Below are 13923 nucleotides of genomic sequence, written 5' to 3'. Positions count from 1 at the left end.
AGGAATGAGAGGAACCAGCATGGTTGTGGGGGCTATGGCTTGGGAGTGAGGGGCAATGGAACAGGCAGGGCACTGACATACCAGGGCTGTCCAGCGCCAAAAAAAACAGTGGCAGACAGACACAGCTGGACCTGCATCGTGAGCAAAGGAGGCAGGGAGAACTCTGATTTTTCACAATAAAAAAACCAAAATCAAATGCCAAAGTTTATAGGTATTTAGAATGTATTTTACAAGAGTGATTGAAGTACTGGTGGGCTTCCAAACTGCTTTAAAATTGTAAATATATCAATAAAACATAATGTTCAACTGATACCTATATATAGTGGTGTTTCATTTTACATCATGGAAAAACATGGATTCTGGGGTTTTAATTAGAAAATCTGCAATTTTTATCAGAGAATTTGTGACTTTTAAACTGAGAAAGCCAGGATCCCTGGCTATCACCTACTGATTATTGTATTTTCCCAGGTGGTATATGTGAGCTTTAGCTTCTGAAGTTTAAGGATGCTCTTGACCTCAGGTACTGCACTTCCTGGGCAAGTGTTCTAAACACTGACTTCTGGATAAAGAGGTAGACACCAACTCCTTCTCCTTTTTCTGTTACTATTTCTTACTGAAACAGGCTGTAGCTGCAGCCCTTTGCGCTGAACTCCACACTGTCAGCATTAGGCATGATCTGAGATCAGGGCCTTCAGAATACTCTGGTACAGGAATATACAGTTTTTAAATCTCAAATCAGCATTGTGAGAGATGCTCAGCTTTCACTATATGGCAGCAACTCTGGGCCTACACAGCAGCCAAATTCAGTAACTGTATTGGCCAAAACACAGGTATCAATTCCCCACAGATGCCTAATTAGTTAGGAGAGGTTTTGTGGATCACTTACTTGGACTGAGGCATTATTTAAATGCCTACATCACATATGAGAGGTATGAATGCTAATTTAATTTCCTAGCAGGTAAATCAGTGTGTAATGAAAACAGGGAAACAGATACCCTGTTAAGAACTGTTATATTATACAGAATCCTAAACTGATTCTCGCACTTAAATCCAGTGTTGCATGGATGTGAAGAATTGTACAGATTAATCTTATTGTTACCTCATTAAGTTCATTGTTTCTTCTACCTTCAAAGCCAGCAAAAACTGCACTCCCCTCTTTGCTAGGAGTCAAAGTGATAGGTGAAGATGAACCACTATGGACAGGGGTTTCTTCAAAAGCAAAAAGAGAGTAAAATGATTAAATTCATGCAGCCAAGAAATCTGTTTTAGACAAGGGTTAGCAAACTTTAAGAACAGGCTACCTCTTGTGACCCAACACCCTACCTCTCTGTGCTCTGCTTACCATTGCCACTGACTGTCACTAATGGGAAGCCACAAATTTGGCATCATGGGGTGGCAGCAGGGCAAGAGAGGACCCCTCAGCACATAGCAGGGACATCAGTGACTGCAGATGGGATCAGCAACAAGCAGAAGAATGCATGGTGCAAAGTGAAAAAGGCACTGCCCCTGCCACTGCTCATGCCAGCCACCACAGGCCAAATCCAGTATCTTAATGGTTTTAGGCCACCGACTGAAACAAAACCTCTAATACGTCTAAAACCTTTGACACAGAACCAAATTAATGCTATTTAAAGTAACTGTTACAAGTTTATAGTCACCCACAAGAAAAATTGCCCCTTCAGTCCTGACTGGTATCATTCAATAAAAACTGCTGTTAATAAATTGTTGCAGTTTCCCCCTTAGTAGTTTTCATAGTAGCTAGGGTCAAAAGGGACCTGAACAGATCATCTAGCCTGACCCCCTCCCACAGGCAGGAGTGAATGCTGGGTTCACAAGACCCCAGACAGGTGATCATCCAACCTACTCTTGAATTTGCCCAAGGTAGGGGCGGGGACCACTTCCCTGGGAAGTTGGTTCCAGATGCTGGCCACCCTAACTGTAAAATATTGCCTTCTGATCTCTAACCTAAACCTATTCTCCATCAGCTTATTACCATTGATCCTTGTCACCCCAGGTAGTGCTGGGGAGAAAAGGGCTCTACCTATTTGCTGTTGATCTCCCCTGATGAGTTTGTAGGCAGCCACCAGGTCCCCCCTCAGCCTCCGCTTGCTGAGGCTAAACAGGTTCAGGTCCCTCAGTGTCTCCTCATAGGGCCTGTCCTGCTGCCCTCTCACCAAGCAGGTGGCCTTCCTCTGAACCCTCTCCAGGCTGGCCACATCCCTTTTGAAGTGCGGCGCCCAGTACTAGACACAATACTCCAACTGCGGCCTGACCAAGGTCGCATAGAGGGGGAGTATCACCTCTCTGAACCGGCTTGAGATGCACCTTTGGATGCATGACAAGGTATGGCCGGCCTTGCTGGCTGTGGTCTGGCCTTGGCGGCTCATGTTCATCTTGGAGTCAATAATGACTCCAAGATCCCTTTCTGCCTGTTTTTTCAAGAAGGGAACTCCCCAGCCTGTATGTATGCTGTGGATTCCTTCTCCCAAGGTGCAGCACCCTGCATTAGTCTACGTTGAACCGCATCCTATTCTCATCTGCCCACTTTTGTAGTCTGCCTAAATCTAGTTGCAGCCTCTCTCTCCCTTCAAGTGTGTCCACCTCACCCCACATCTTAGTGTCATCAGCAAACTTGGACAGCGTGCTTTCCACCCCCTCGTCCAAGTCGCTGATGAAGATGTTAAATAGTGCAAGCCTGAGGACCGAGCCCTGGGGTACCCCACTGCTCACATCTCTGCCCTTATGTATAAAATAATTCCAAGCTAACAAATTAATGACCAAATAAATAATCTGTAAATGCAGTCAGCTTTGTTTTGCAACATAAAAAGATTTTTTAGTGTTGTAACTCAGTGATACCTTTAGTAATTTAACCTACTTTTTTCTAGATGCAAAAACAGCTTTGGCATTGAAGCAGGTGTTTCAAGATGCCGCCGTTTAGGTTGTGGAGAAGCACTGCTTTCTGACAACCTGTCACAGTTAGATGTATGACGGGTAGAACGCCTCAGCGATTGCAATATTTCAGGTTCAGCTTTTCGTCGTTTGGGTGTTGCTGGCTCTCCGGTTGTAGGCTGACTGTCTGTGGATTGAGGAGTTGGTGGATTCAACAGAGGTGGACTTGGAGACAGTTCCTCCTGATTTCTATTAAAAAAAATATGGGTAAAATCTTGTATTTTGTTAGTTGTTTTAAAACAAGTACCAGTTTCCACAGATACAGATATTTGTTCAAACTAAAACTTAGTCTCCTTCAAAAATTGGAGGATCATGTGGCATAAAATTGTTGTTTGCCAAATATAAGTATTTCCTTTGAGTGGTTAAAGCTAAGACCCAAGCCATATGTGCAGGTAAAAGGCACAACAGGATCTGATGTGCAATCCATCCAATCACACTTCCTGCCATGCCACACACATGACAGGAGGCACGACTGTGGGATCAAGCATCAGCTCCCATTACACCTTATTGCTAGTACAGAGGGAACCCAGGACTGCTCCTGCTGGCTAGGAAACCCATCAGCTGACAGGGCTCCCAGCCTGAGGGGCATACCTGGCTACATGTTCAATAAATGGTATCATAGGAACCAGTCACAAAATTATCGCACACGTTTTGTGGCATAACTTTGTAGCTTATTCCTTGTTTTACAATGCCATTAACTGCTTTAAAGTGTGGCCAGGTTACAACTCAAAAGATGCAGTTAAATAACATATGGCAAGGGCCAAACAACCAGACATTTAAGTTTTAATCCTTTTCATGTGATTTTAATCAGTGTTAGGTCGATTCCACCTTAATTCTCAGATTAAGTTAACTCTCCAATTTCAACAAAAAATGCTGAATTCAAAGCAAAGAGTTTGAGACTTTGTTTTGATTTCAAAATTGTTTTTATATTATATGTAATGAGTACTTACCTCCTGCATTTCAAATGTATTTCTGTATTCCACAAAATGTTTTTGGAGGCTAATTATGGGATATACAAATCAAATTGTCCAACTTACCTATTAGCATTTGTTGAGTTTTCTTTGATGGGAAGAAAGAATTTGGATGAAGTTATCTTCTTAAACTGAGCTTGCTCATAGGGATAGAGCAAAATCAATGGAAGAGTGAAGTCAAAGGTTATCCTCAATCCATCCACCATTTCTTTACATAATTCAACACTAGAAAAGACATGGGGGGGTGAGATTCATTTTTTGTATTAAAAAGCCTAGTTGCAAGTTTTTATGTAGTCACTGGAAAATTTCCTTTAAAGAAACCATGACAAGACAACTCCAAAAATCCAAGTAAAGTAATAAACCAAAAGCTCCATGAAGAGCAAAAAAAGGATTACATATGACTAATAGAAAGAGAACCTAACTAGAAATTCCTAAAATATTGTAAAAATTATCATCATAGGTTATATAAAAGCACACAACATCACCAATTCTACTACAGGCTAAATCCACAATAAGGCACAGTTGTACACTGTTGCCTAAAAAAGTCCTTTATAATCAGGTAAAACTATTCAGCTGCTGAAGTTACAGAAGTTTGTGGTCACATGAACTAGTGACAGAGGCAAAAAATAACTTATTTTAATGTCAGTAAATGATTGTTCTTTTTTCCAAGAAACAACAACTAACTGAAAAAAGGAATCTATTTTTTGCGTTTAAACACAATCATAAAATGTATATGGCACAGTACAGACATGCGTAAAGACAATGCAAATGCCCAAGTGAGACTGTAAGTTAACTTCCCAAGCCTAAAAAGATTTATGCACAGGGTTAACTTAACCTACTGTGAGTAGCCCAATCACTGGGGACTAATTTTGGAGAACAGATGATCCTGAATCAGAAATCACCATTCTGTTTTCATCATTGCTGGTACAGCTATGCCACTGTGAACAAGAGTCTTTACCTTTGTGCATCAGTACAAAAAAAAATGAAAATTACTTTTATTTTTTTTCCTGTCTATGTTAATGCTTATGAAAAGCTTAGATACTCCCATGACAAAACTATCCTAAAAAGTCTTTATGAAGTTCAAACACATCATAGGAAGGTGTGCAGAGAGTGGGAAAAGGGACAAAATAACACAGCTTTATGCAGAGCATTATTTTTTCAAAGACAGAAAAACATATTATTTATTTAGTTGGCTGGTTAGTGATAAGAAAGCAGCTGCTTTACTTCAAAATAGATAACCTCAAGAGGTTTACTTGGAAGTGACAATATTCTGAGATAGTTCCTTTGACTTGCTGCTTATTCTAATCAGCAACATCTTTCTGGAAACAATCATATTTTTCAGGACCACTTTTGTTTTTAAATCTAGCTTAACCACACAAAAAAAATTGTTAGAATGCCAAAGCAACCATCAAGCTGAGTCTTTGCCCAAAAGGCACTCAAACAATTTTTACTTCAAAGCAGCTCAGGTGCAACTTACAAAACATATTAATCTGGTTTTTTGCCAGTCTCCTACTGACTTGCTCTCCTCCTCCCAGGCCATGCAAGGAGTCAGTTTTAAGAAGGTACTCTGGGCACCACCTAACCCATGACCAGATTGTTAGGGCACTGGGGGAAATGGGAACTGCAGGCTCAGATGCCCTCTGCATAACAGGATGGGGGGAAGAACCTCCTACTCCCCAAGACAAGTGTGATAACCACCACGGTACCAGACTAAAAGGTGGGAAGACCATTATTCTTCTTCAGTTTACTCCCAACAGGTACATGCATGTGGGTGATCCTAACCTACCACAGGTGTAAAACCTAAGTGCCAAAAAATTGCACTTATATGGCTAAGTACTATTTAGACATGCAAAACCAAAATGATTTAGTCACATTATGTTTTTATTTCTATAATGATGTATATATGATATGTATTTGTTATACAAATATTTTATATAATTAATGTATTAATAGACATAAACATGAATAAAAAATATTTTTTAAAAGAAATCGTTCTGGTATTTTCCCTTTAAACTCAATTTATGAACAAAATTAAAATGCACGTTATTCTTTCAAATTTTATTTTGTATATAAAGTTCCCACAACTTTCCTTCCTTTCCAGGTAATCACAGAACAGCCACTGTGCCCGATGGATTTATCAGCACATCTACACCTACTGAGTTACAGGTTACAAACAGTCTACAATGCCAGTGTTCAACCTGTATAGTTCCAAAGCCCGGGTATAGTTCCAAAGCCTTAACACTATCCATGGGTAATGACACTAATACAAGGGTGGGCAAAATACAGCCCACGGGCCAGATCTGGCCCGCAAGGCCATTCTACCCGGCCCTAAAAAAAATTTAGAAAATTAAAATTTATCTGTCCTTAGTTCCTATCAAAGATGACAAGAACCAAGAGCAGTAGGATCAAGGAAGCCCTGGAGAGCTCCTGCAAGAGCAGGGCCCGCCTGGCCCCGCCCCCCGCTGGAAGCCCCAGCAGGGGCTTATGGCCTGAGACCACGTGGCTGCCCCAACACTGGAACCTCAGGTAAGGGGGGAGTGGGAGGGAAGGGCATGGAAAGAGCCTGGGGAAAAGTGGCCCCTCACCTGCCCCATGGCCCACGTTTCCTGCTGCAGCCACTCACAGCCCGCGCAAGGCTGTGCTGAGCAGGCAAAGGCAGCCTCATGTGGGCTGCGAGTGGCTGCAGCCCGGGGTGCCGGGCACAGGGTAGGTGAGGGGCCGCTTTTCCCTCCCCCCATGCTCAGCACCAACTTGTAACCTGGTTCCAGCACGTGAGGTCCGGGGAAGCAGCAGCAGCAAACACTGCCCAATGCAGCAAGCCGGGGAGCCACAGCTGCTGTGGCGCAGCCCTGACAGGCAAGCCCAGAGCCAGTACGAGGCCCAGGCACTGATGCTGAGTGCAGAAGAAAAGTGGCCCCTCACCCGCACCGAGACAGGTGCCCCGCACTGCAGCTGCTCACAGCCCACATGGGCCTGCCTATGCCTACTCAGCACAGCCCTGCATGGGCTGTGAGTGGCTGCAGCCTGGGGCACTGGCCATGGGCAGGAGAGGAGGGGCGGTCCGCTTTTCCCCACACTTGAACTAGCTCCTTCCCTACGGCGAGCAGGGGGTTGGAGCTGCACGCTGTCCCCCTGCCTGTACTGTGGGGCTGGGGGGCACTGGGAGTGAGCAGGTGCAGAAGCAGGGCCCACACCCGTGTCCCAGGGCCAATGCCAGCAAGGCCCCAAGCAGGGCCGCAGGGATACAGGATCCCAGCCCGCAGGGGCTCTATGGAGCCAGGCCAGCTCCCCCCTCTCCCTACTAGTGCAGCCCAGCCTGGCTTCACAGACCTCTACCAGCCAGCACCCCGCTCTGGTGCCACTGGTGCTGGCCCTGGGACATTGGTCCCAAGACATTGGGACATTGGTCCCAACATGGTAACCAGGGGGCAGGGCACCTGTCAAGGGGTGGGGCTACCCATGCGGCCCTTGACAGCTTGCCACAACTTGGTAAGCGGCCCTCCACCCGAAATAATTGCCTGCCCCTGCACTAATACCAATATTGCAAGAAATAAGATCATTCTAGATCACTGAATATCTTAAACTTTAATTTGTGTTGTCACAATTTACGACAGAACATGATATGAACAGAATTATCATTAGATGGACGCATATTTGGTTGAACAACAACAAGAAAAGTGTAACTATTAATGGCTTGATGTCAAAGAGCTGGGTAGTTTCAAGTAGGGTTTCCACAAGAGAATCCTGTGGGTCTACTACATTTTAATATTTATTAGTAATGACCTGACTGCATAGACAGAGAGTACACTAACCAAATTTGCAAACACTATGGAACTTGGAAGAGCTGCATATACTTTGAAGGACAGAATTAACATTCAAGGGAACTTGATAAACTGGAACTGGGCTCTAAGACCAGTGGTTCTCAAATGTTTCATACTTAAGGCCTTCCTCAGAAAATGCCAGCTCTTCGGCTTTTATTCATTTGTTTATCATGGGGAAAAAAAAGATCAATTCTCCTGTTGCAAAGAACTTAATAGCACAACAGGTCAGAATATTTTTGAAACTATGGATCAAGGTCTAATCATGTTACTCTTTAGTAGGTGTTTATACCTAAAAGTGCTAATATTGCACATCACCCTTAAAATGATTTCACATTATCTTGGTCAAGAATCACTGCTTTAGACAACAAAATAAAAATTCAACATAAGCAAATATAAGGTGCTATAATAGGAAATAGAAAAAACAAGCAGAGAATGAGATCCAGATGGCTTGGCATTAGTACTTCTACGTGTTACCATCTGGGGGTTGTGGAAAATCAAACTCAACACAGTTAGCAATGTGGCAGCTGGTTTCAAAAAACACCCCTCTCCACACGTGTGCGTACACACACTTCCACTCTTTTGGACTGCTTTCAACCAGAAAATGTTATGCAATACACAAGTCTTTGTACCCCTCTATTTGGCACTGTATAGGCTTCAGAATGACTACTTTGTCCAGCTTTGGAGAACGTATTTTAAGAAAAAGTGAGACAACATATACAGGACCCAGAAGCAGCAACAATGATGATAAAGGGGTTGGAAAACAAGCCATATGAGGGAAGGTTGTATGCCTACTTGGAGAAGGGCTGAGTAGTTGCCATATATAAATTGGAAAACATTTGTTCTCCCTTCCCACAGAGGGCAGAACACAAGGCAATGAAAGAGAAGTTAAATCCTGTACAAAATCCGTTCTTAAAAAATAATAGTAATCACACATGCAAATCAGAGCTACCACAGTAAAACCTGCACATGAAAGTGTGGACACGTTTATTGCTGTGCATATTCAGTTTTCTTCAAGTGATGGATAACAGCATTCAGTAAACTAATCTCACATATGAAGATTATTTGGCTGCTACCAATATGCTCCAAAGGAATTCCGCTACACACCTTTAGAATTGGAGTTTGCACTCTTGCATGCAACAAAAGGGACTCAATGCTTATTTCAGCAAGATGCATCTTTCCTGCAGTGTGAAGCAGGTACTACTTAAACCCTCAACTCAAGTTCCTGTCACACAAACATGAAAAATACCTTTTAAGTACAAAATGGTCTCAGATTCCTATAGTACTCCTGATTCAGTAGAGAAAAGGGAAGTGATACCTTATCTTAATGCTACATTAAGATAAGGTAAAAAAGCAATGCTCTCATCTCTGAGCAAAGAATTGTCTTCCAGGTCAAATAATGTATAGTCTCCATTTTTGTGGGTACACAGATGTGCAAGTCTACTGAACCGCAAAGCACTGAAAACCTGGACCTGAAATCAAACCCGTTCTTCCTCCACACAAAAACAAATGGCCAAAATGACTTACTTCTTTTCGGGTGGGACATAGTGAAGATTCATATTGGCATGCGAAGTCATTTGATGGTGCCGAGATCTTTCATTTGCTGAAAAAGCTGCGTTGATTGCAAAATGTTTCACATACGATTCCAAGATTGTTATTATATTCGTCTGACAAGGCAATTTCACTAGCTGAAGAAGAGAGACAATTTGCGTAAATCAGCAATGGCATGTGGCAACTCAAGAACAATAAGAACTCATGTGATTCACTGCCTACAACCGGTAACAAATCTATTCAAAAACATTATTTCAGACATTTCAAATTTGTTCCTCAAACCCACGTCTGCTCAATCCTATAACTTTTGACCCTGGAGAAATGCAAATACAATAGCAGAAGGTGATAAACCTGATTTCCAAGATAAGTCATCCTTAAAAACGAAATCTATTATGATGAAACCCCCCCATATTATGGGTCAATACATTAATAATTCACTATTCTAGTCATTAAGACGGGGGAGTGGAAGTCTAAATGAAATGCATTGGATTAGGTCTCTCTACTATAAATACAAGTCAGCTTAAAAACTAAGCCACTATGCAGGAGAGCTACTCTTGACTGCCTTCAGGCATACTTTTCACATGCCTTAAAACTCATACCCGTTTTCTTCTGTTAATGTAGTAACAATCTTCTTCAAGCTTCTTTTTCAGGACTTCAGGAATTTCTATGCTTATTGCTCTTTCTTCCATGTCTCTCTTGGTGTGAGTGTCTTGGTCTTCTTTCTAAGACAGCAAAGACGAATTAGTGTTATAATTTAGAAGCCATTAAGAAAGAAACTGAGTTAAAAATCCAGGATGAATCTATATGTGCATTAACATCCTTTAGTTACACGTATTAAATCTTCCCAGCATTTGCCATTCCACTCATTTAGATGTACCTCCATTCTGAGGTACTAGGAAAACGTACACTAGCCTGTCTTAACACATATTAACTAAAGAGCACAGTTTAAGTGATGCTTAATGCACATTAACTAAATAGCACTTTTTTTTAGTGACAATTGAATGCACATTAAAACAGGCTAACGTTCATTAAAACACATATGTAGACATGCCCTCAATGCCTTGCATGGAATGATACAACTAGCACAATATATTTTGTGAATTTAATGAGCAGATCTCATACCGTTTCTGATAAACTAAATATATACCTTTAAATTATTTTAAAAGCTATGTTGGTTTTTTTTTAAATTTATTTATTCTTACTGCTTGCTTTTTGTTCTTTCATTTGTTCCAACTGTCTGATCAGTTTGTTCACAGACTACTTCACATTTAAATTATTTGTATTGTAATATTTCAATTCCATGTTCAGAGCAAACACTTTTCTTTCTAACTGGAACTGTTTCTTCTAATCTTCAATTCTGGCAAAATTTTAAGTCAACTTTGAGCTAACCCTCCTTCTTTAAAATAAACTGGTTACAACAGCCATTAAAATCCTGCTGGCAATAAGAAGCTACCTTACCTGAAAACAGTAGTAAAATTTAACAGTATCTATAAATTTGACAGATCTCAAAAAAGTAAAATAGTGAGCCAAGTTTATAAATTTTGAACTGAAATCAAAGTCATCTAGAGGAGTATGATGTCTGCTATGGTTTTTGAATGTCCCAGTCATAATAAGTACTCTATTAAATCAGAAAATGATTTTAATACTTTCCCTAACTACTTCCTGTATGGCCTTTTGCTGAACAGCAATTCTCTTCAGCTGTCACCATTTTTCCAAGTGCTTCAAACGCAACATGCTAAATATTATTAAATTAATGTAGCTCATATAAATATACCATTTCTGTCCTCTCTTCAATGTCACTTTCTTCACTTTTTATTTCTTCATCTGTTCCTTCATCACTGTCATCAGAAGAAGAACTACTTAAAGCTGTTTAAGAGAGAAATGAGTTACTCCAAGTATTTCACATGTATATTTCACATTTTATACCCAACAATTTTTACTCTGTTACACTAAATTCCAGGTTTCTAATTTTAAGCATTTTAAAAGGCCAGGGCAAGGAAACTCAAATGAAATATTTCTGCATACTCTCTAATTGAAAGATATTCGGTAACACATACATTCACAAAGTATCATTAGTTCCTTCTGGTTTTGGGGTGGGGGAGGGGGGTCTAGTTGTAAACAAAGGATTAACATATGCAGCTTATAAGGGTAAGCTCTTTTCAATGCACCATTATCATTTAACATGTTCAAATACAAAGACTGAGCAAGTTACACCAAGTGCTAAAATTAATTTTCTACTGTTGAAGAGAACGGTATCAAAACATCTAAGCAAGCAAAATGGCAAATGCTAAGAAGACTAGTGAAGTTCTGACTGTCCAGAAAGCTGTAAACAGTATTTACAGCTACTAGAGAAAGTGATACAGAACAAAATAGATAAGAAAGGAAAGATGCTAAGGAGTAACAATCAATATTCAGCTGGCAAAAGCCTGATTTTCCCACCCTGCAGCTTGGAAAAGAAACCCTGTTACACAAAAGACCAGGTCACATAATAATACTGCCTGAGCAGGTATTCTGTTTTTCACCAGGATACAATGTCAACCTGTTAGGCTGGAGGCTGGATCAATAACATGAGCACAACATAAAGCTGCTGTCCAAGGAATACAGTGACTAAAAGAGGTGACTTCAAACAAAAAAGGCAGTTCTGGTGGCCTCAAAGGGAAAGGAGGAGGATCTCTTGGAGCGCATCTGCATATTCTTTAATGAGCCATAGTTACCGCACATTTAGTACCTGGATAGCCAAGTACTAAATCAGTGTGCAATAACTTGTGCTACAGGTTTTTAGAGACTCTTAGAGAGCAGTAGCATCTCATGTAGTCCACCCTTGATGTAGTATTTTCTTAGTTTGGAAACAGAGTTGAGCAATATTCTTCGAACGGCTGTATTAAAATAGTCCAACCAATGCTACTGTGATCCCATAAACCAAGCTTGTCCAACATATGGCCTGCAAGCCGCCATGTGGCCCACCAAGCCATTTTCTGAGGCCCAAGGTGCTGCAACGGGAAACGAACGGGAAACGAAAGTAAACACTGTTTATTTTCGTTCCCACCCCTTGTCCCTTCTCCAGCCCCTCAGCAGATTCCTAATGGTAGCTGAAGGGCTGGGGAAGGGACAAGGTTCCCACATGCACTGCATCAGCTTCACGTTGCCAACGCGGTGCGTGTGGGAAGAGGAGTAGCCGTGTGCCGCTTGGGACAAAATGAGCCCAGCCAGAGCAGCAGGGGCTCAGCTGCACTTCCCCTTACCTGCGCTGGTCAGTCCCAAGTGGCACACAGCTCTGCCACCGCTTGTGCTGGCTGGTGCCGACCCGGGCGGGTCTGTCCCATCTGGAGCAGGATGTAGCTGAAGCCAGATTCCCATGTGTTGCTGGGGATGTGAGGAGCCCGGCCAGGTCTGCACCGGCCAGCAGAAGTGGCGGTGGAACCGTGTGCCGCTTGGGACTGACCAGAGCAGGTAAGGGGAAAATGCAGCTCAGCCCCTGCCACTCTGGCCGGGCTTGTCCCATCCCAAGCAGCACACAGCTTACTGCTTTCTGTGTGGCCTTCAAAATGTTTTTATCCTACTAAAATATGCCATACTTTGTGAGAGTCATTGCCTCTGTATGAGAAAGCAGAATCATAGCCACTGAACTACATTCATGCCCCATGGGAATAATCACAATTCAGCAAAATGGGCGGGAAGGAAAAGCCAGGGTTCTAAGCGTGCACCCTAAAAGAGGCCATGAAAGAGTCAGAAACACAACCTTAGAACCAGGGCAGCTATCCAGTGACGGCAGTCCAATAGGCATGATGGGAATCCTCTACTCTGGAGACTTAGGAAAGCAAGAGGACATGAGAGCAACACGTAGGCAGAGAGAGGGCAGGGCCTTGGAGCCATGTTAATAAGTGAGGACAACTGCGTTCCCACTCTGATCAGTGACTAATTGTGGGTACATCTTCACTAGCTTCAAGCCACTCACACCTGCTGCCAAAAAATAAATCCTTCCTACCCACTTACACTTTACCTGCTCTGAACTGGAAATGAGGCAGTGAGGGCCCTTCTAGGGTGGTCCAAGGACAGTAGAAGCAAATCACACAGAGAGAGAGAGAGAGAGAGAGAGATGTTCCCAGAATATCCTCACCACCACATTTCTTCTGAAAAGCAGGGATATCCTGAGGTTCATTTAATGTTTGTAAAATGCTTGGAGAACCCCACATAGATACGCTGCATAGAAATGCAAAATATATTTTGACTTATTTGCTTGGCACCTTGGGCTGAGATTTTCAAAGCTGAGCCAAAAGGCCAACTTTCATTAAAATGAATGTGATTTAGTGGGCTCCAAATCTTTTATGACAACTTTGTAACATGCCTGTCTACCCCTTTTTGCAAATCTCAGCCATAGTTTGGAAGCTCAGCCAAAGAACATAAGAGCATAAAAAAGTGCCATGCTTGGTCAGCCCAATGGTCCATCTAGCTTGGTATCCTGCCCTGAACAGTGGCAGAGGTGGATGCTATAGAGGGAGAGTTTTGAACTGGTTAGACCCATTTCATTGCCACTTCCTGAAACTTCATTGGTGTCAAAGGTCACATGACATCACTTTCTGATTTGATACCGCTTCCTGTGACGTCTTTGAATATGGCTCGCCGGCCCACCGGGT

The 13923-nt window shown here is 42.2% G+C and overlaps 1 protein-coding gene across 1 annotated transcript in view; it reads right to left on the bottom strand.

The window, feature by feature from the left end:
* MSL3 (male-specific lethal 3 homolog (Drosophila)) overlaps positions 1-13923 on the bottom strand; it is a 63503-nt gene that overhangs the window by 28143 nt on the left and 21437 nt on the right. Inside the window, exons 5-10 of the mRNA XM_019524783.1 lie at positions 11064-11155; positions 9889-10011; positions 9266-9426; positions 3987-4145; positions 2876-3138; positions 1100-1209 (exon numbers count right to left, since the gene is read on the bottom strand). Coding sequence (XP_019380328.1) covers positions 1100-1209; positions 2876-3138; positions 3987-4145; positions 9266-9426; positions 9889-10011; positions 11064-11155 — 908 coding nt within the window. The remainder of the gene's footprint in view (positions 1-1099; positions 1210-2875; positions 3139-3986; positions 4146-9265; positions 9427-9888; positions 10012-11063; positions 11156-13923) is intronic.

Source organism: Gavialis gangeticus, unplaced genomic scaffold (genome assembly GCF_001723915.1).
Source record: "Gavialis gangeticus isolate Ggan-Ray unplaced genomic scaffold, GavGan_comp1, whole genome shotgun sequence".
NCBI lineage: Eukaryota > Metazoa > Chordata > Crocodylia > Gavialidae > Gavialis > Gavialis gangeticus.
This window is presented reverse-complemented; position numbering and strand designations above follow the sequence as displayed.